This window comes from Alexandromys fortis, unplaced genomic scaffold (assembly GCF_014885135.2).
Source record: "Alexandromys fortis isolate MF-2015 unplaced genomic scaffold, M_Fortis_MF-2015_v1.1 scaffold_99, whole genome shotgun sequence".
Taxonomy (NCBI): domain Eukaryota; kingdom Metazoa; phylum Chordata; class Mammalia; order Rodentia; family Cricetidae; genus Alexandromys; species Alexandromys fortis.
In genome coordinates this window covers 1,653,297-1,676,041 of record NW_026067982.1, presented here as the reverse complement: position 1 = coordinate 1,676,041, position 22,745 = coordinate 1,653,297, and the positions used below count along the sequence as shown (strand labels likewise).

Below are 22,745 nucleotides of genomic sequence, written 5' to 3'. Positions count from 1 at the left end.
GTGGTATAGCAAGCTTGTAATCCCAGCCCTTGGAAGGGAGAGGCAGGTGAGTGGGTCCCCAAGGCTGGCCGACCATCCTAATGTGCTTGGCAACTTGGCAAGTTCTAGACCAGTGAGAGACTGTCCTGAGAAACAAACAACCAGAAAAGGTGCTGAGAAATGACACCCCTTCACACACATGTTAATAAATATTCACATATGAACACACACACACACACACACATCTCCCCCAGAACGCAAAGTTTCTGTGAAGGTTACTTGCTTCATCAAATCTCTCCTTTAAGAAAAATCCAGATGGTATCTGCTTGTTTCCCCTACCCAGTCCAAAACCAGCAACTTTGGAGGGTCCGTTCAATGTAGCTAGAATTCCTCCCCAGCCCTCACACCGAGCGTCACTCTAGAAGCGTCCCACTTCTATTTCATGTTGCAGGGATTGAAATCATTCCTATGCCACAGGCTCGCTGTGCTTTCCACACATGCACTATTAGCTGTGAGTGATGTTGTTGCTTTTGCGGAAGTGTCACATGTCACCTATGTGACAAAACAACCTCACACATGTCCCTGACCCATTCATTTCACAGAAGAGCGGCAGCTCCTGGAGCTCACCCTCTTAGAACTCCTGGTCCAGGAGAAGGCATTTCATTGTGCCAGATTCAGTGCTCTCACTCATGCAGAATGTGGAGTTTGTTTCAGGGTCTCCTTTCAGGTCAAATAATGGTACACAGATGTCAGGTGGGCTTTGTCTCTGGGGATGCTTATTTCATGTAGAACCAACTGTGGCCTTTAAAACTGGATTCTCTGTTTGACATTCGTTCCAAGGTTTAATGTTTGAAGATTCTAGATTGGGTCCAGTCAGATGTTTCGTCATGTAAAGGAGCTTGTCCCCAAGATTTATGAGCTGAGAGATCCCTAGAATCTCTGTGGCAGGAGAGAACATGTGTTTGTGTTTGAAAAGTCTCTAAGTTAAAATGCTTGTGTCTGAAATGACTAGTTCTATCCAGATTGCTTTATTAGTAAAAGGCTGGGATTGTTCTTTGGTAGAATGGGGATGTTGTAAACGGATGTTTCCTGTCCTGACCACCTGGTACCAAATAACTGACATAGAGGCTTAATATTCCTTATAAATGCCCAGCCAATAGCTTAGGCTTATTAATAATTAGCTCTTTCATTTTAAGTTAAACCATATTCCTTATTTATTCTCTGCTACATAGCAGCACCTTTATTAGCATGGCACATTCATCTCCTGTTTCCTCTGCATCTTGCTGGTGACTCTTGACTCCACCCTTCTCCATCCCATCATCCTTAGTTTGATTGCCCCACCTATACTTCCTGCCTGTCAGCGTTTTATTAAACCAATTCAAGTGACAAATCTTTAAAGTGTACAAGAGGATTATTCCACAGCAGGTTGTCTTATGTAGGAGAAGAGAGCCATCCTTCCAGAAACATTAGGTGCACACCCCAGTCACTGTAAGAGCCAAAAATGCCAGTAGACAATATTCCAAGTCCCCTTCACTGATAGATGGTGAACTGGGAGCATATACCCCTAAGTTCCACCACAAACTAGAGAGTCAGCCACCTTGGTGGCACTTCTCCTCCTCCTGTGAGCTGCTTCCTGCCCTTGCTACCCTCGATGACCTTTGTTTACTGTCGGTTCTTGTCCTAGTAGACACTTATTTTCATCACTGATTTCTCTCATTTGCAACGGACAGCAGGAAAGAGGGGAAGGAATATAGAGGATATTCCCTAGGTACATAGACCCCTAAGAAGGGTCTTGTTCTCTGAATGACTCTGAACTCTACAGGCCAATGTTTAGGAGGCCTCACTGCATATAGATTCCCAAGCCCAACGATCAAAATTTGGGATAAGAGATAAAAATGATGTCGAAATATCAAGGCACGGTGGCACATGCTTTTATTCCCACTACTCGGGGAAACTTGGATGAGACTATCACAGGTCTAGGCCCAACCTCATGTACAAAAGTTCCATGCCAGCTATGTGGTGAGACCCTGTTTCCAAAGGACAAAAAGAAAGAAACAGGGGAATAAATGGATTCCCCAGGACCCATGCTTAGGCTGTAACCAGCAACCAATAGACTTCTTTTCTACCTTCACGCCATCACTTGGGGCGTTCCTCTAGACTCCCCAGTGCTGTTCTTCTGCCCTACGAGGCAGAGTGGGGTCTCTGTGATATCTAGAAACATCACTGTCTCTGAAAGGTGAATGGCCAGAATCCTCACACCCAAGGAATGGTAGGAGCCCTCTAGATAGGCTGTTGGCTGAGCCTCTATGTCTGTCGTCTTGTTTCTCTGGGGCAGAATTGTACACGTGCCAATACCCAGGCTCCCAGGCCCTCTCTCTAGCCCTGCATCCTGCCTGCTTCTCTTGCTGGAGAGTGCTCTCTGTGGCTCTGGCATCCTGTTTGTTCAAAGCCTTTGTCTTCCACTGGAGCAATGGGAAAGAGGATTCCTCTGAGTCCTTTACTTTTGGCTTTGAAATCAGATCCTGGCCCACCTGATTACGCTCAATAGCTGGAAATGGCAAGGATGTCCGATGGCAGAGGGCTCTTGTTTTAAGCTCTGGGGGCCAGGAAGGCCAGGGGTTGGGTCTCCTCCTCCTCCAGGCTGCACTGGAAGGGACAGGATGCGCTAGCCAAAGAAGCGAACCGTGAAACTGAAGGGAAGTTCACTTGAAAGGGAACCAGAACCAGCTGTCAAAGGGCATACACATCATCCCAGGGGGACACAAAGTGGGGTCACACTCACTCCCCCCCTCTTGCCCATCCCCAAAAAGGAACCATTCAGTTCTAGAAAACCTTGTCTAGGGGTGTGTGGGTTCCAGGGCTGTGCCCTTCTTTATGGCAGTTGACTCAACGTTTTGGAACCTCATTGTCCTCGTCTGTATGAAGGTGGCTACTGAAAGGCTCACAGGAAGTGATGCTTGACAAATATATGACTGTTGTTTCTATGGAAAGGAAGAAGTCAGCACAAAGAATTAGGTTGAATGCAAAGCCTTTCCCAGCAGGGCCTTGACATATACAGTCTCTTCCCACGAGTCTTCATGCCTCTGGGCTGGTATGGGTGCTGAGCTCATGCCCCGTATTGCGGGGCCACTAAATCCATCTGCTTTCAACACTGGACTCAAACATCCCCAGCGCTGAGAGGCCTCTCCCATACCTCAATGCTCTCACAGCCGGGATACCTCTGTTTAAAACTGCAGTATGGCCACAATGCCTCTACCCTGTCTGTTGGTTTTGCACTGAGCCCTGCTTAAATGGCAAGATGAGGATCGGGGCTCTTCTCCCGCTAGCAGACCTCTGTTCAGGAAGTGGACGAATACGTGTGTTGAGGAATTCAGTTTCCAGACTCCGACCTTTAGCCCTAGCTAATGGCACAGACTTCACGCCTGGTTCTCATTCTGCGCATTTTGCTCACTGAAGTCCCAAATCTTCTAACTAGAAGATCTCAGAACTCCTAAAATGAAGCAGAAATGGGAGAAGAACAATCTACTTCTAGAATGTTCTGGATGTAAACTTCCTTCCCACCAAACTTCCTGCAACAACCATTTCAAATAAAACCCTGGCGGCCTTATGTGAGCCACCTTTCTCCCTACGTGTCCTGTTTAATTGCACTTGGTTTCTTCCTGAAGTCTGTTCAAATTCTTCAAGACCTGTGCTTCTTGCCCAGAAAACCCACTTTACTAGCGCAGAGCAAACAGCTGAGGAACAGCAGTCTGGCTCAGGTGTTCTCACCCACACCCATTGTTCCCTGCTAGGACGCTGGCTGGCTGCTGTGGAGACTCATCTTGAGTCACCGGACTTCAGGGAATGGGGCTTAGTGGTGCTAATCTTCCGGGTGTGGTAGCGATCTTCACTCTGAACTGGTTTGGTGCAGGTATTGAAAATGGGCACACAGGCACCCCAGTTAGACAATGTAAAAGGGTTTGGGGGTGTCTATTGACAACACACAGTCAGATTATTATTATTTCTTTTTGACATTTAAATTTTATTCCCCTAAAATTCACATATTGCGCAATCAGCCATTTGAAAGAGCACAGTTTGGTGGCATTTAGTACATTTACCTCCTCAATCTACTTCTAGAATGTTCTCACCACCCCTAACCAGTACACAGCTGCTCCCAGCTCTAAGAAACCACCAGTCTACTTTGTCTTTTTGGGTTATGTGCTTTGGATGTTTCATACAAAGGAGAGCAGTCCCACATGTGACATTTTGTGTATGGCTTCTTCTACTAACAAAATTCATCACTAGAGGAGGGACATACAAGCTCCCACTCCTAGCAGAGTAGCTGCTGATAGCTGGTGGCTGCTGGGTAAGGAGAGTAAATTGTCTATGGGGGTGTGGTCCCTGACCATGGTCCAGGGGATGCTCTCACACCCATGTGAATATGGGCAACACGAATTGAACTCTGTGGATTAGTTAGAAAGAAAGGAGGAGAGGAAGAAAGAAAGAAGGGAGGGGAGGGGAGAGAAGGAGGAGAGGGGGAAGTGAGAAAGAAAGAGAGGAGGGAAGGAAGAAGGGAAGAAGGAAGGAAGGAAGGAAGGAAGGAAGGAAGGAAGGAAGGAAGGAAGGAAGAAAGAAAGAAAGAAAGGAAGGAAGGAAGGAAGGAAGGAAGGAGGAAAGAATAGGGATGGAGATGGTAGAGCAGTTAAGAGTGCTTGCTGCTCCTAAAGAGGACTCAAGTTTGGCTCCACAGCAGGCCACTCACAAGAGTCCATAACTCCAGTTCCAGGGGACCTGATGCCCTTTGAGGCACCTACTATCACGAGTGTGCATGTGCACATGCATGCATACATGCATGCACACATACGTGCATGCACACACACGGATAATTAAAAATAAAAATAAATTATTTTTTAAGAGGACACAAAAATGGGCTAGAGCTGGAGGGATCTGGGAAGAGCTGGGGGAGGAGTGTGGGTAGATATGATCAAGATCTACTGTGTGTGTGCTGTTATGAGTTTATAAAGGCATGTTTATTTGAGCCCCAGTTTTCAGTTCTTTGGGGTATATGCCTAGGAGCTAACTTACTGGGTTGTGTGGTGGTTTGGTTTTTGTCAGTTTCTGAGAAGCCAGACAGTATACTGTCTTGAACAGTGATGGAACCTTTTCACGTTCCCACCAGCAAGTCATGAACACAGGCAGCTCTTATCCTTCCAGGAGCCATGTTCTATAGTGACACTCTCGAAAGGGCTGGCTTCCATGCATGTAGACCACACAATATGTGCATAAAGACACAAATACATGTACAGAAGGAGAAAAGAGAATGTGGCCTTCAGCCAGAAGTGTCACGGTGGTTCAGAGACCTCAACCTTTCCCATCTCTATCCTGGGCTGAGCAGGTGACAGACCTGAGATGTCACTGTCGATGTATGTGTTATATGTAGCTATTATGACATGCCAGTTAGTCACCAGTACCACCTGGTCACAGCACTATAGGGTCATAGCAACCTTCTTACCCTTAGCCAGGTCCCAGAGAACATGGGGAGGCAGAGGGCAAGGGTAGGGGACGACTCTCTTAGTGTATGGTCCAGAGAGGCCAAATGTGTATCAAGACTGAATTCTCTGCAGGACTTGTCGACATCTGCAAAACAGAAATAGGAGGAACGCCAAAAAGAAAACAAAAACCCGCTGGAAGAGAAAAGTTATTGTCTTAGTTAGGGATCCTATTGCTGTGATGAAACACTGTGACCAAAGAAACTTGGGGAGGAAAGAGTTTGTTCAGTTGATGTTCCCACAGCACAGTTCATCACCAAAGAAAGTCGGGACAGGAACTCAAGAAGGACAGGAACTTAAGGCAGGAGCTAGTCCAGAAGCTATGGAGGGCTGCTCTTTCCTGGCTTGATCCTCATGGCTTGCTCAGCCTGCTTTCTTATAGCACCCAGAACCACCAGCCCAGAAGTGGCATCACCCACAATGGGCTGCGCCCTTCCATTTATTTCACTAATGAAGAAAATGTCCTACAGGCTTGCCTACAGCTGAGTCTGTTAAAGTTCTGTAGAATAGTATTTGACTGGAAGACTATGATTGCATTATAATCTTCTTTCCATCCTAGCTTGGTAGCTATAGAATCACCATAGTGTGTGTGTGTGTGTGTGTGTGTGTGTGTGTGTGTGTGTGTTGGGGGTGGTAATGGCTAGTTTTATATCAATTTGGCACAAGCTAGAGTCATTTGGGAGAGGGACTCTCAATAAAGAAAATGCCTCTTTAGTCTGTAGGCAAACAAGTCTATAGAGCATTTTCTTAATAAGTGATTGGTGTGGGAGGGCCCAGCCCATTTTGGATAGTGCCTCCCATGTACTGGTGGTCCTGGGTTATGTAAGATAGCAGGCTGAGCAAGTTATGGGACCCAATTCAGTGTAGTGCCTGGGACGATGGTAGGCAGCGGAGAGAGGGTAAAGGGTCTGAACACGAGGCAACCAGTGCTTCCTGGGGCCCAGCAAGAAGATACAGGCATAGCAAGTCCTCAGGGACAAAGCAGAGTTCAAAACCCCAGTGTATCTGTCTAAGAAAGGAGACCCCAGGATGCAGCACCGGCTTGAAACCCACCCGTGGGTGTAAGGGTTCCTGCCCCTTTCTATAGGTTGAGAAGAACTTGTTCCCTGCTAACTGACAATGGGTTTTCCATGAGGGTGATGGCAAACTCTTTTTTTGGAGCCAAGTTGAGGTCCAGGGATGTTATCACGGGGTGAAGAACACTTGCTCTGACCTTTTAGCCTTAATGTACCTGGATAGTTTGCAAGGTTAGTGATACATTCATTTAAAGAGCAATCCTCCCAAAAGATGTAACCCCTGTAACAACTTGTAAACGTTATCTTATTTGTATAAAGGGTCACTGTAACTGTAATCAAGTTAAGAGTCCTGCACTTTTATCATCCTGAGACCGTGTGTCTCTAGTGAAGGGCAGGTGTCCTTGTAAGAGGCACTCAAGAGGAGGAAGAAGCGAGGCCACAGAGGCAAACAAAGGTCTCAGTCTGGGAACACCTGGAACCACCAGAAAAGACAAGAGTCTCTCACACCCCCAGAGAGAATGCAACCCTGTAGACACCTTGCTTTTAGACATCTGGCTTCCACAACTGTGGGAGAACACATGTCTACTGAGCTAAAGCCATCTCATGTGTGCCAGTTTGTCCCTGAAGCCCTCAGAAACCAGCCCTGAGAGGTGACATGGCTGGAGAGAAAAAAATCTGGTTATGTCCAGGTTTGTCCCAGGGTTTTCTGCTGGTGTCCCAGGTGGGCTTTCTTAATGTCTGTGCTGCTGAGTCTGCCTTCCCCTGTATTTGTTCCTTATGTCAGTGTAGGGCACGTTGTTCTCTGAGGATGCAACTTAGAACAAAGGAGGTCAGCTGGATCTGCATGGCTGTTTGAAAGGGTAGTAATGACAATGACCACACTGAGGAACACTCAGATGTACAAGGACATCACAGATGTGATCTCATTTAGGTCTTAGAACAGTCCTCTGAGGCTCACAGTGTCTTACAGATGTGTAAACGGAGGCTGGGAGAGGTCAGGTCAACCTAGCCTAGATCCCTTGGTGAATGCTGCTGGAACCAGATATTGAACCCAGGTCTTCCTACGTTCAATTTGTAGCATTGTAAAGGTTCAAGCTCCAAAGAGCAGTGGCCCGCCATCCCACAGTGCTCAGCTGCCGGATGGACACAGCTTTCTGTAGTGTCTGAATGCTGGCAGCAACGGCACTGGAGTTTCTCCTGGGCAGTGAGGTCTTGGGGTCTGGACTGAGTGACATTAAGAATGCTGACATGGAAGGTCAAGGTGATGGCTCTGTGGGTAATACAGCCATGTCAAAGCCACATGTGGCCACATATACCTCTAACCCCGGGACTAGGGAAAGTCAGAGACAGGACAATCATTGGGCTTGTTGGTGATCTCATTTAGGTCTTAGAACAGTCCTCTGAGGCTCACAGTGTCTTACATTAGCCTAGCCAAAACACTGCAAGATCCAGAGTCAATGAGAGACCCCTACTCCCAGAAATAAGGCAGAGAGCACCACAGTAGGAGACCCGACTTCCTCCTGTGGGACTCTATGTGTGCGTGCAGTTGACATACATGCCTGTATATACAGGTGTACATACTAGCGTATGTGCACATGCGCATGCGCAGACACACACATAGATAGATAGATAGATAGATAGATAGATAGATAGATAGATAGATAGATACATGCTGATGAAATGGCCTGGTTAGGTACTACTAACAGCATATGGTGGAAAAACATCTACTTTTACAGGGACATAGTCACAACAAGAACCAGCCAAGCTCCCCTTAGCCTCAACCATTGGGGGCGGGGGATGGTGAGCTCTCTAGGCAAGTGACCTCTTTTCTGTAAGAAATTGGGAGTGTCCACTGCTGCGTCTGTCCCCTGCTTTTCCACCAACAGACGACACACCTCTACAAAGCTCTGTCACCAGGAGTAGAGAAGAGACCCTGGCTGGGGAGAAAAGCTTAGGTCAGTCCTGGCCTGGCCACAGTGACACTCTTTGGAGTCCCCCCTTTGCAGGGTTACACTCTAGTGGGGGCGTTTTAGAGTCTTGGAAGACTGCTCAGGTCTCATTGCCCTGGCATGGGCGAGGCTGGGGTGAAGCCAATATGGCCGCTTCTCTCCACTCCAGGGAGGGGAAGACAAGCAAGCGCAGCCGGCCAGATTTCCTCCCACACAGACCTCTGTAGGCGATAAAGTCAGAGAGGGAACTGCGGAGGGCCAACCACAGGATAATCCCCTTGGGCCTCCTCCTGTGCGCATTGTTCTGTCCTGGTTGTTTTGAGTACAGTCGAAAGGAAGAGCACTTGCTATCAGGCTGAGGAAGGAGGATGCTCTCCTGCTGCCCTGGCCACCCTCGTTTTAAATGCGAGGAAACCAAAGGGCACGGTGCAGCCTTCCCCCATCTGCCGGGGAGGAGCAGTCAGCCGGCCTTCCAGGGAAGCAGCAGCCTCTGCAGACCGGCGGCGACAGTACATGGGTGGCCCAGCCCCTGTCCCTTGACTCAGCCCTGGGGACTGGTGCATGAAACAGTTTGGGGGCAAGAACTAGAAATAGGCTTTGGAGGGGCCACGTTAGCTGTTGTCCATGCCCTGGGCTGAGGACTGAGCCTGTAAGGCCACAACTGTCAGAAATAACAGGTCCTGAATAACACCGGCCCACCGCCTGCTTTTCAAGTTCCCCGGGAACTGTAGTCAACTCTAGGAGTCTTGGCTGTGTCCCAGGTTCAAGGACAAGCACAGAATGAACAAGATGCTGCTTCAGCCGCCATGGCTGAATTTCTTCAGGGAACTGGAGCAGAAATCCTTGACTTTCATTAAGCCGTGTGCTTCAGAGGTTAAAAGGGCCAAACTGAGTGTTCCTCTTGAGTCGCAGGCTGAAGCAGATGTCTGCCCTGCCCAATGCCCAGACTCCGACTGGACAGGTGCCTGTTGCCATCGGCCCAGTCACCTTTGTCTGGGCTAGAAGGCCATGTCTGAGCCGTCAAAGGGCCTCAATGGGAGAAGACGAATGTCAATGTGCTTCCTCAACCAGAAAGGTGATTTCGCTTTGGCCGCAGCGGCCCGACCAAACAAGCGCAAGCCTGTCAACTGAAAGATAGGGCTGCCAGGAGATCACACAACAGCAAAATGGGAGCCATTATCAGACTTGTCCCAGCCCGAAGGGGCAGAGTCTTTGAAGCCACAGACAGGCTGAACAGAACTTTCCACCTGGGAGACGCTGAAGATGGGAGGTCAGGCTGCACACAGCCCCCACAAAAAAAAAATAAATAAATAAATAAAAAAATAAAAACGGATCAAAGCCCTGCTACAGATGGGAGGGGGCACACAGCTGCAACCAGCTCCCCCCACGGGGCCGCCCAGGGCTTTCTGAAGGCAACTGGACTTCTTGTGCAGGGGCCTGTGGGAAAACCCAACCCAGATGCAGCGTGCAGCCGAGCCCCAGAGCACCGCTGGGAGAGGGAAAATAAACCCCTCAGTGGTCCTGAAAAGAAAAGCAGGGAATCAAAGCGCAGAAACGGCAAAGACCACCCACCTGATTGCGCCTACCTTTCTGAAACAAATAACGCTGACTTCCAAGGCCCGTTTCTAAAAGAACAAATGGGGATGAACACTTGCCTCAAAGCTCCCTGCACTTGGGGATTTGTGGGACGCTGAGGCCCCTCCTAAGCTTAAAGTGCTGCCTATTCGAGGACTTCCTTGCATCGACTTTGCTCTCATCCCTGGGAACCTAAAGGACAAGAGCCCTCAGGGAGGGAAGGGATCCTATGTGGATACTGGTAACGGCTCCTCCTCAGACTAGGACCTGTTTAGGGCATCACCTGGGTTGGTCCAGAGAAATGAGGCCATCTGTGAGTGGGCCTTATCTGGCTAGCTGTAAAGATCTTGCCCCTCCAGCTCAGTGAGAGCCTCCTTGCTGCCTGTTTGGACTAGCCCCTCCTCCTCCACCCGCCTGAAGCCTCCTTTGGACTGGCCCTTCATGGAGCCGGCAGTTTGATCTTTGTCTGAAGTGGGCACAACAAAGCGAAGCCACGTCCAACGGGCTTTCTCTTGCTCAGAAGAACGCTTTTCCCTCTTAGGACTGGGCTTGAAGGGAGGGTGGGGGAGGTATCACCTGGGGACCCAGGAATTGTTTAGTGGAGGAGGAAGAACAGGCCGGACACACATGATGGCTTGCAACTGAGGTGAGAACAGCCCAGACCCAACCAAGTGGTATTCTTACCAAAATAGATTCGAGGCTAGACAGGAGCAGAGCCCAGAAAGAGGTGTCTCTTCACCCCTCTTCCTCGGGGCCAGATTGCAAAGAGGAGAGAAGCCACCTTGTGAGATGAGTGTGGCTATCACCCTCTCACAGGTGACAAAACAGATTCAGCGGGGTGGCAGGGTCTCCAGCAACACAGGGGCCTGACGTAGCTCAGAAGCAACCTAACTCCAAGGCTTAACATTTTCTCCTCACCCTGCTTCTTGGGATTAGGAAGATATTAGTAGAGACTCCATAAATAAAACCAAGTGCAGCAGATGGGAGTGGCCGAACCCATATAGGCCTCTTCCAGAGAGAGAGAGGAATCCTTTCGGGTCTAGGTACTGGGAGGGATTTCTCTGAGGCAAACAAATGAGATTCTGCTCTGAGGTGCGAGGAGGCCTTTTCTGAAATGAATACCTAGTAAAATTTATATAGACCCCCCCAAAGGAAAGGCAGAGGAAGTAGAACAACATGGAAGGCAGGGTAGAGAGGTAGTAAAATGCCACAGCTTTGCCTTTTATCCAGGAAGTGCAAAGCCTTCGCAGGCTCTAGTTACATCTTCATCCAGGCCCTTCTGAACCTGCTGGTCCATGTTAACAATACCCCTTCCTTTAGGCATGGCACATTCCAGTATCAAAAGCTTTGGCAGGCCTCCACAAGGCAGGCAGAATGTAGAGCTACACCTGGAAACACAGCCTTGTTCGGCAAATCTGGCCGGATGCTACCTCTAGCATAGGAAACCAGCATCTTCATTAAGGCGTTTGCGGGCCGCGAGTGTCAGAAGATGGAGAAATGCGTGTGGGCAGAAGTGAGTAGCTAGCTTTGCACTTTGACCACACATAGTGAATTCTCTCGTTTGGGTGCATCCCTCTGTGTGCGTCAGTGGGTTTGCTCAGCCACACCTGGGCTGAGACCCAGGCTGGGCCACTCAGTTTACATGATGCTGCGACACCAAACAGCAAGCACCTCTGCTGGTAGAAGCTGGAGGGAGCTGGCTTGACAGCTTCCATCACGAAGGTTAAGGGATTCTGACCCTGGGATATGGAGGCTGAGGAACTCCCCTACACACACACACACACACACACACACACGCACGCACGCACGCACGCACGCACTCACATGCACACAGAGGCACAGACACACAGAGAGAGACACGCCAGACACACAGATACACAGAGAGAGACAACAAAGACACATTCTAGATACACAAATGCACACAGAGACATTGGACTCACATACAGACACAAACACACACACACACACACACACACACACACAGATCACACACATTTCCTAACCCCTGCTTTTACCAATTCTGAACACTACAATTTTTGTGAGATTTTCTTTGACCTCTGCTGGGGTGGAGAATAGGGAGAAACTTACAGGCAAAGGCCAAGGACAGAGTCCATGCACTTCTAGCCAACCTCTTGCTACAGCTCAGGGCTATGTGGGAAAGGTCACCTGTCAGCAGCCCGGCCCCTGCAGTGTGAGCAAGCTGTGCTGTGTGTGGTATAAGCGATTACCTCTGCCCAAGTCGATACAGCAAGAACGTGGACACATTAGGTCCATGGGGACCTGGGAGTAAATCCCATATGTGTGGAAGCCACACAGTGTCTGCAGCTGTTGGAGGAGAGGCTGTGTATCACTTCTCTGTGTATCAGTTTCTCTGGGGGGGGGGGGTTCAAATTCCCAGGGTGGCAGTCATGGCTCAGAGCCGATGCTAACTCTTCCAATTTCTGCCCAAACTCATCCTTGTTGTCTGACTGGTGCCTGGAGACGGAGACTGCACTTTTGTTTCCCAGTCGCCCAGACCCAAATAATCGCACAGAAACTGTATTAATTACAACACTGTTTGGCCAATGGCTCAGGTGTATTCCTACCTAGCTCTTAGATCTTAAATTAATACGTATCTATTAATCTATCTATCACCACATGCTATTAAAGATGTGTGTCATTGTGGCTACTGGGATTAAAGGTGTGTGTCATCGCTGCCTGGTTTGTAAGGCTGGCCAGTATGACTGTTTTACTTTTCTGATCTTCAGGCAAGCTTCAGTTATTAAAATACAAATAAAATGCCACCACAAGTGCCTGCCCACACCCAAACTTTCAGAAGACAGTTTTCTCCCAGAAATCTGAACCTTTAAACACTAGAAGGAAAAGAGGCCATAAAACACCAGCTGCCTGAGATCCTTTAGCTGAGCCTCGGTCCCTCCAGCCTAGCCTCACACAGGGCCAAATAAAGAAATCCTCCCAGCCGCCAGTTGAGTGCACACTAGCCTGGGCCTGTGTGTGTGCCTGCAGCCCTGGGCCTGTGTGTGTGCCTGCAGCCCTGGGCCTGTGCACAGCTTCAAACAGCCACCTTCTCAGGCTCAAGGGAAGCAACACAAGCCAGGGTGACAAATATCTCCTGCCCTCCTCCGTGAGTGCACACCTGGGAGAGGCTAGTGCAAAACAATAGCAACCAATCCCAGGCCTGTCACGGCTGTGCACAAGCCAGACGGGATGCACATCGGGGGGGGGGGGTGTATGAGCGTGTGCATGTGTGTGTGTGCCTGCGCATGCACTCACACGCTTGCATGCTCACATACACACATGGGAATATAAACACTCGGGTTCCTGTGCATTCAGTTGAGGGAGAAACTCCATGTGTCTAAGGAGAAGGGAAGGGTTGTGCACACTCGCACGTGCACACACATAATAGTTAAATATGTGAGAACTAAAGGAAGGAAGTGCTGGGGAAAGGATGTGTGTCCTGGTTAGGAGCAGTTATCTCTGTGATGGGAGGAGGGGACCAGGGGAATTTTGAGCACGTGTGTGTGTGTGTGTGTGTGTGTGTGTGCGCGTGTGTGTGTGTGCATGGCAGTACCCCTATTCAAGTGTGTAGGGAAGACGCTGACAGAAAGGTTCGAGAGCCTGTGAATATTTTCAGGTAGAGAAGCCTGGCGGTTCCCCATCCCACAGGCTGGTCCACATTGAGGGCTGGCGAAGCTCATTTCCTGTGCTAATTAGCAACCCTTTGTTTACACAGGACACTAAAGGCAGCTGATAGCAGGGACTGCAGGTCTCTGCTGCTAGAGTACCGGGTGACTCAGCAGGGCAGGCGAGTGTGAAGGGAGGTCCCTGCCTTGCTTCTTTGAAGGGCACATGAAATCAATTTTCAACATGAATCTACAGTTCCCACCCATCTGGGCCCTTGAGGGGAAGCTTGCTTCTGTGGTGTGGGCCTGGAACTCCGGCTCTGAACCCCTTCCCCAGCCCTTTTTACAATCACATCCTCCTCCTTGCTCTGGAGCCATAGGAGCACCCAGTCTGCCCCTCCGTGACAGCCTGAGCATTTGTGGACACATTTATGTGCTTTTAAACTCGTCTGGCTTGCTCTGCTTGGAGTTGCCGGCTGTCAGCCCAGCCCCAGGAAGTGTTTATGGGCTTTTTCTCTGTTTCATCCTGTTTTGCTTTGTTTGGTAGCCACAGAAGGGTAGAGTAGAGCTTGGCTTAAATACCTTGTTCTTTGTGTAAGGGCTTACGATCCTCAGCCTGGTAGCCCATGCTCAGTCAAATGGTACAGGGACTTAGCGCAGGGATTTCTGACCCCCCTCAATGGGGTGAGAAACTGCATTCTGTGAACAAACTCATTGGTGTGTGACCTCCTCAGAGTCTGTCTTGCTGCTGTGTTCATTCAGGTGGTGCCCAGTTCACAGTGCACATGAGATGACCCCTATTTAGCCACGGTGCACTGCATTCCACGGAAGGGGCCAAGACGGCATTACCAGCTGTGCACACTGTTTTAGCATAGCTCTGGACCTTGTTAAGTCCAGACCTTGTTAAGGTGACCCAAATGCCTACTTGGGTCCCTGGTTCGGCCTCTGCTCTTCTCATTCTAGACTAAAGAAAACAATAGCAAACCTCTCCTGGACATTCAGATCAGTGAAACAGCCTGGAACCAATTCTAGACAAAGTAACTTCGAAGATTGCACGTGACCTTTGGTGTTGTCAGAAGCACGGGTACTAGGGGAGGCCCGAGGGTCATTCAGAGGCAGAAGCTGGGGGTGTTGTGGTGTATATTCCAACATGCTAAGTGCTAAACTCTGCATAAACCTATGTCTAAGCACAGAGTCCCAAGATGGGGGGACTCGGATCTTCTGATGGGTCACTTCCCAGGTTCTGCCCTGACCTGCTACAAAGCCTTTGTTGCTTATGGTGATGAAGGCTTCCTCAGTCCCTGCCCAAATGGAGTCCCTCTGTCACCCTTGGGCAATTCACAGTTACTAGTCACATAGAGACCATCAAGCAATAGCAAGGCTCTAAAAGATTAGGATTCTTTATTGACTGCTGGGACTCTTCTAAACCGATACTAACAAGGAGGAGTTTGGAAGGAACCTGGGGGCACGGGTGGAAACGGACAGGACAGTGAGGTCTAGAATAATGTCCTTTGTCGGAATGTCCAGCTCCTGCTAACCCAGGCCCCTGCAGAGTCAACAAGCCATGCAAAGTAGTGTAGTGCTCTATTGATCTACGATTCCAGGCCCGGGTGTGATCAGGGTACTAAAAACCACTGTGATAACAGCATGCGGCCCAGGCTGGGTTCTACCCTGCAGAAATGGGCTCCAGAGCAGATCCCAGTGCACGCCAATCAGACATTTCTTGGTGTCACATGTCCACCTGCTCGACAAGACCTGGGAGGGACTTTTGCTTGCTTCCCTGGTTGTCCTTAAAATGCTCTCCCGAACCACTCAGCCCCATAAGCCTTGGAAGGTCCTCACTGCCACCTGAACTGGAGTCTCCTCGCTAGAGTCTTTGCTTCCAGGGAAGGGGTAAATACTCACCTGCCCTGTCTGCCCCAAGCATCCCCAAGTATGCCTTTGTCTCCATGCCCATCCCAGAATCAAAATCTTCTCCTTGCTTCCTAAGAGAATGCAGCTGCTCCCTGAGGTCCTGGATGCAGGAAGACCAGCATAGGACCTACAGATCCATGAGAAGGATGCCCGGCACTCACTTGCTGATGGGTCTTGAGAGAGATGGTTTTCAGAAGTGAGTGAGATCTGGCTGGTCTCATTCTTATCCCTAACACTGCACACACACACACACACACACCCCATACCAGCTATTTTCTGAAATGGAGGCATGCTTGCCCAAGGCTGGTACCAGCGCCAGGTCTTTGGGAGCTGGCAGGTGTGGCGCATCAGGGCCGGTGCACCCTCGTCCCTGCATTACGTGATCTAACAAACAGGACTGTCGTGTTGCTCAGAGACCCAGCTCATCCTAAGTACTGTTTCCCACATGAGCGCCATTCCGAGGTTTCAAGGGTGACCATGTCTCAGAAACTGCTCTTCTATCTGTGGATGGGAGTGGAGGGTTGTGAGGCCAAGGGCTTGGCAGCCTCGCCTCGGTGGCACTGTCTTTCACTGTCACTGGTTAAATGAACACAGAGACACTTTCCTGCAGGCTAATGTCTGGAAGGAATCGAGACCCGTGTGATGTGGGAACTGAAGGAATTCTCAATCTGTCCTTTGTGGTCCTCTGTGCAGAATGCCTGCCCGGGAAGATGCAGCAGAGTTCTCTAACTCGGGGTTGGCAGACTTTCACTGCAGCAGGGCAAGCAGGAGCCATTTCCAGCTTTCTCCCACAACTGTTAAAGCCGCCACAGATAAGGCCAAGGAAACTGGCACTGCTGTGTTCTAACAAAACTTTATTTACAAAGTCCGGTTGGGGGTCTGATTAGACCAACTAACCCTGGCTTGCTGCTCTCAACATTAACGTATGGTAGATGGGCAGCAAGAGCTTGGGGGGAGTTAATGTGTTGAAGACAGGCGAGGAGAGAAACCTCTGCTTGTGCAGATCATGGTTTTAACTCTGTTTATACAGGCCCACGTCCTGTGTGTGCCTACCACAGGGTCAATGCAACAAGACCCTCCCTGCCTCTAACTCCCCTCCCCCAGCTTTGAGAACTCCCAGGCGCATTCAAACTGGCTGCTTAATGGAGAGCAGAGGTTTTGTACCTTTGAGGATGCGTTTTTTCCCTCCCCCCCTCTCCCCTCCCACTCCGCATCCAGGGCCCTTCCCCTCCATCCCAACTTTGCGGGACACACAATTTGTAATCTCCTTAAAACCAAAGAAGCGAGGTTTCTGATTCATGTAGATTAAAATCAGCTGCAACCTATTAATGGCCCAGAGCCCAGGACAGATTTTAGGAAACAAAAACACTGGACCAAATTAGACTGAACCAGCCCCTGTCTCCAGGGGAGGGAGGCGGAGTGCGAGGCTGGGGGTGGAGGGAGTGGCCATGTGGTTTTAATTAATTTGGATTCTCTTCCTAAAGCTAATTCACCCAACACAAAGCATGTGTATAGCACCATGGCAGCCTCCAGCCTCTGAGCCCTGTTCTCCCAGGTAGAAGAGCCTGGTCTTGTTGGGGAGCTGGGGCTCGTTGTGTCTGTAATTAACAGGTTTCAAAGTAGTTATTTTGGAAAAGAGAATTTCAGTGGCGTGTTAAAACCCTTTCATTAGCCATCCGCTGGTGTCTCAAGGCCTTCAGCAAGGCCCTTGTCACTTAAGGCTTCAGAGAACTTGGAGTTCCCAGGGTCCTCTTCGAGAACATGGAGGCTTTTGCCATGGTTTTCGTGGGGCTGGTGGATGTCATGGTTTTCATTATGTCGTTTGGTTACTGGGATCATAAAAATGTTTCTCCCTTCCTAGAGTGTGCCTGTGCTCACTAAAAAGGCCTCATCTATCTCTGTCATGGGAAAGGGGTCATAAGACCGTGACAGACAGTGCCAACATCCTCTCTGGGGAAACTGAGGCCATGGGAGTCCTCATCTGAAGCAGGTCTGGAGTCCTGAACCCACTGGGACTCCCCAGTGAATATTGTTTCTCTTCTTGGTGAAAAGTTGCTAAAAATGGAAGAGGAGTCTGACTTCTGCTAACCTGGAGCTTTGAGATCCTTCTGTGTGGGAGGAAATGCCGAATCCAGAGGCAGCTTTGACTCAGATGCTGAACTGGCCAGGGGAACAATCCAGATCTAAAAGACCAGAAGGGAGCAGCCCTCTGGTGCTGGAGCCCCAAGCTATAGGGAGGAGAAAAGTGGACAGCAATTTCTCCACGCTACAGAGGTGATGTCTTCTGGCTTCAGGTAAAAGGCTTTTTCTGCCACCCAGTCAAAGACTCACCTGAGGAGCGGCCACAGGGACTTCTATTAAGGTGGCATCACTGGATAAATTGGCATCAGTCCTAATCTAACTTCCGACTTCTTTGGAACCTTCTTTGGAGACTGAAAAATACTCTGGGGAACCGGCTGTTAAATAACGCTGCTGTGTCCCAGAGCAGCTGGTCTCACTCCCAGCGAGACACGTGTAAGAAGAGCTAGTCCCAACAAACTGTGAAGGTGTGTTCAGAGAGTTAGACAACATCAGGGCCGGGAGGGGAGTTACAGTCTAGTTGGGCTTTCCTAGTATGAACAGGGAAACTGAGGCATGCGCAGAACCACACGACTGGCACGGGAATCCTACGCACAGTTCGCGACCCTTGATGCAGGCAGGATTGACTTATCCTACATCATTCATCACCAGGGTCAACGATTCCTCTTTGGCTTGGGATTCTCATTGATTCACTGAGGATTTACTGTCCTTTCTCTGCCTCTAGGCATTGCTAACCTCGCTCCTTTGAAGTTATTAAAGGGGGAAGGAGGTAAGTTTCTGCGGTGCACATTAAAGAGGAAAGAGACCCCTCCACTCCTCAGTCCAGACTTCAGGAAAGCTAGGCATCTTGGGAAAACAGTTATTTCTGGTTGTGCCTTTCAACCAGTATGGGGGGGGGGGGCTACCATTATCCTAGCGATGGGATTTAACCGATGCTTCTCCCGTTTGCATCGACCCCCTACTCCCAACAGTCATTGGGGCAGCATGGCTCACAGGATTCTAGAAAGTGGTAGAAATTCTTTGGATGCAAGTTTGAGTGAGGCCGGGTGGGAACCTGGGGCCGCCGAAGGCAAGCGCAACACCCTCCGTCTGCTTCGCATCACCCTCCTCCTACGCTCGCTTGTCAGTCCTCCGCTCTTGTTTACCTCTATGCGAATAGTTCCCTGATTATAAATCAGAGGACTTGGCACTGAGTTTTGGATTATCTGCGATCTTTAACTTTCCCAGGGCAGAAGAAATTTAAGCCGCAAATCTCTTTGTTTCTCGTGGTTGCAGGATCCAAATCACGGAAGTGCTGGGCTGTATAGAGTGAGCCACGTCTAACCTCTGCCTCCACCCCTGCACTGGAGGCCGTTGGTCATGTATGTCTTCCTTCACCCATTTCACAAGTATCCGGTGAGCAGCCATGTGGCCATAGACTCCATTCTAGATGCTGAACATACAGGTTTAAAAAAAAAAAAAAGACTCCTTTCTTCATTACCCAGTTTATTGCAGGTGACAGACATAACCGGACAAGCATACGGCCATACCTCAAAACCATGGGGAACTGATTCCAGGACACACACAGCTATCAGAACTCACACACGGCAGAACAGTGCTCACACTGAAGCTGCGTATCAGCTGTCACACACTTGTGTCACCTTGACATTATTTGTGTGCTGAACACAACGCAAGCACAGTATAAACAGCGGCTCTACCATACTATAGAGAATAAAGACAAGGAGAGGGACCTATGCCTGTTCGTTAGGGATGTAACTCTTTCACTGAGTATTTTCCATCCACAATTGGTTGGCTCCGTGGATTTGTGACCCACAGATAGGGAGAATGTTTTATGTTAGTGGTAAGTGTCTTGGTGAATTAACACAGGCTGAGGGTCAGTGGCACTCACTGTCTGAGCACAGTGGGACCTCACAGACCCCTCTGAAGAGGTCTAGCCTGTGAGTGGGAACCGGGTGAAGAGCGTGAGCCAGCTCCAGAGCAGGAAGGACTTTCCCGTCAGAAGGGAAGAGGAGCCAGTGTAAAAGCCTGGGCCTTCACAAGTTTGGCGTGTTTGCTGAACATCAAGGAACTGGAGCAGAATGAAGGGTGGGGCGGCAGTGGTCAGTGGTGCACAGGTCAGAGCAGAGGGCAGGACCGTGGAAACGGTGACTTCAGGTTTGATCTCACCCACATCCTCGAAGGCCTTGGAGCAGAGCTTCTGAAGCAGGGATGAGCACTGAAGGTCATCGTGGAAGGTCACGGACAGACTGGCAAAGCAGAATTGGGTTCGACCTCTGGCTTGGGTTCAATGTTCCGCATGGCACATGGCGCATGGTACTTGTTCGTCATGGGCAGTATCTCAGGTGCCTTAGAAGAGGCTCCACATTTTGATGGGGTAAGGCTGGGCCTCAGAGCTCACTACCTTGCTACCAATTAGCTGATTAGTAGTAAGCCTGGAAGATGGAAATGCTGCTGCTTAAACAGTAGGGGTGGGAACCGGTGAGTCACGAAACCCTTAGCTAACAGGGCCATGGCTGGCTCTGGGGCAGGTCTCATCCCCCATCTGAGTTGTTCGGCCCCCATCACAGCCTCCAGCACAAACACAGGCCCACCTTTTAGGATCTGGCTCTATTTTCTGGCCGACTGCATGTTGTCTGGTCAGTTTCCTTCCTAGGCCTTTCCCTTTGCACAATGGCAGGCACTTCACGCGAGAAGAGACGGGAAAAGGGAAGGTGTGTATTTGGAGCTCAGCCAGGCGAGACTGGTCCACCCTGTCAGTTCACTAGCTTTTGGGTTGACTGAGCCACATAGAACTCCACCGGCCAATACACTAACCATTAACCGTGTGTAACTATCCTTAAATCAAGAAGAAATAACATTTAAAAATTGGCTCCTTGGGCTCACGCACCAGATACCTGGTGGTTACATAGGGTTAGCGGCTCCTCGATGGGACACTGAAGACATAGAACTTATCCCTCAAGGTAAGAACTTGGGTTAACAGTTTCACTTCTTCACAAAGCACGTAATTCTACAGGCACTGAACAGGGTAACACAAAGTAGAAAAAGTGCCAGGAAATGTCGGCCTCTGAGGCTTTTGTGACCCTCCTTATGTGACCCTGTTACTACTAACCGTGTGGCCAAGTCACCCACTCGCCTGGTACCTCTGTGCTCTGACGTGTGAAATGGGGCTAAGAGGCACTCAGGATGCATGCCCCACGGTATAACACGATCCTTATTTTTCTTAGTAATCCCAGACCCTTGAGAACCGCCCTGTCAGCCCTCCGCTGACTGATCCAAGCCAGAATTCGGAAGCCCGGGTCCTGCTTTTCTTAGTGGAAAGGTTAACATAGTTTGGTTCTATAAAGGAGTCTGGAGATTTCAGTCACTGCAGAGGGCCTGACCGTGGTTGGTGGCACGAAGCCCTAATGAAACAAATAGACGATTCTGATCACAAAAATATGTCTCTTGATGCCAAGCGTGATGGCAAAGGACTATGATTCAAGCTACTCGGGGAGCTGAGGCAGGAGGAATGAACGTTCAAGGCCTGTTGGAGAAACTTAGTGAGACCTTGTAACTAGTAACTAACTAACTAACTAACTAACTAAATAAATAAATAAATAAATAATGAAACACCAAAAGGGCTGAGACTGCAGTTTGGTAGTAGAGCAGTTGCCAAGATGCACAAGGCCCTGGGTTCGGTTCCCAGAACTGCAAAGACAATAAAAATGGGTTGTTCAGCCTCTCACGATACTCTGAGAGAAGCCAGGGCTGCAGATGCGGGACAGCTGGTAAAAGGTTGGCAGGGATCTAAGTTCGATCCCTGTATCACAAGTAAAAACAGCAGTGTGTGCCAGCACAGGGAGGTGGAAACCAATAGATCTCTCATTTTTGCTGGTCCTCCTTTGTGAGTTCCAGATCTACAGGAGACTCAAGAAAAGACTCAGAAAACCAAGGTGGATAGCATTGGAGGAACAAAGCCTGAGCTTAACCTTTGTTTATCGTGTGGGTGCGCGCGCGCGCACACACACATACACACACACACACACACACACACCAAAAAACAATACAACTCCTGAAGTTCCACCTCTTGCTCCCTTGGGGGAGCACCATTCTAGAAGGAGATCATCTTCCTTTTCACGTTGGATTTTTGTCGTGAGAGCTCTTTTGATGACAGGATCTGGGGGCAGCCATTAGGGTTTGCCTGGGGCTGGGTGGCAGTCATTTATTTGCTGAGCAAGATGATGTGTGGCCCAAGAGTTGGTGCTGAAATTCTCCCACCTGCTTCATGCAGGTCAGGGGAGACTTGCTTCCAGCTCCCAACTGCCTTCCAGAATTGTTCGATGGGGATCCCATCTCCATTGCTTGTTTTCTTTCATTTCCGACAAGAAAGACAAGGGGAAAGAAGGAGAGGCCCAAGACTAACATTCTCATACTCTCTGAAACAAAATTTCACACAGTGGGTGACTTGCTTTGGTTTTCTAAGGAGCGGGCAGCAGAGAGCCTGTCCGGTTGTTACAGTCTCTGCCCTGGAGAGCCATGGCTGGGCCCCGGGAAGCAAATGCAGCTGGGGTCTTGTGGAAAGCTCAGAGAGCACCCCAACTCACCCAGTCCAATGAACCTTTCTAAATCTCTCCTTTCAAACTTTCTCAGTACAACACCAGAGTTCTAGCTGTTTAGAGAAAATTTTGAAGTCATCCTTGATCACTGTCATCTCCACTTTTCCCTCAAGCTTCCATTAAGTCCTGTTGGCTCCATTGTCAAAAATATACCCAGAATCCAGCCAGTTCTCATAGGCCCACTGACACATGCTGGTCTCAGCCATCTTAGTTGGCATGTCCTGGCCTCAGCCACCCTAGTTAGTCAAAGCCACCCTAGTTAGTCTAAGCCACCCTAGTTAGTCTAAGCCACCCTAGCTAGTTGGCCACCCTAGTTAGTCTAAGCCACCCTAGTTAGTCTAAACCACCCTAGTTAGTCTAAGCCACCCTAGTTAGTTGGCCACCCTAGTTAGTCTAAACCACACTAGTTAGTCTAAATCACCCTAGTTAGTCTAAACCACCCTAGTTAGTCTTAGCCACCCTAGCTGGTCTCTGTCACCCTAGTTGA

General features: G+C 49.5%; 1 protein-coding gene across 5 annotated transcripts in view; it reads left to right on the top strand.

Annotated features, from left to right (window-relative positions):
• Rad51b (RAD51 paralog B) overlaps window positions 1-21,131 on the top strand; it is a 599,994-nt gene extending 578,863 nt beyond the window's left edge. For 3 of the 5 annotated variants that reach the window (XM_050158438.1, XM_050158437.1, XM_050158439.1), the window contains exons 12-13: window positions 18,388-18,432; window positions 18,939-21,130. In XM_050158438.1, the coding sequence (XP_050014395.1) occupies window positions 18,388-18,432; window positions 18,939-18,970 (77 nt within the window). In that variant the 3' untranslated portion in view covers window positions 18,971-21,130. Of the gene's footprint in view, window positions 1-18,387; window positions 18,433-18,938 lie in introns of all 5 variants that reach the window. The other 2 variants (XM_050158446.1, XM_050158441.1) reach the window with 2 other exon arrangements.
• The last annotated feature ends 1,614 nt before the right edge of the window (window positions 21,132-22,745 follow it).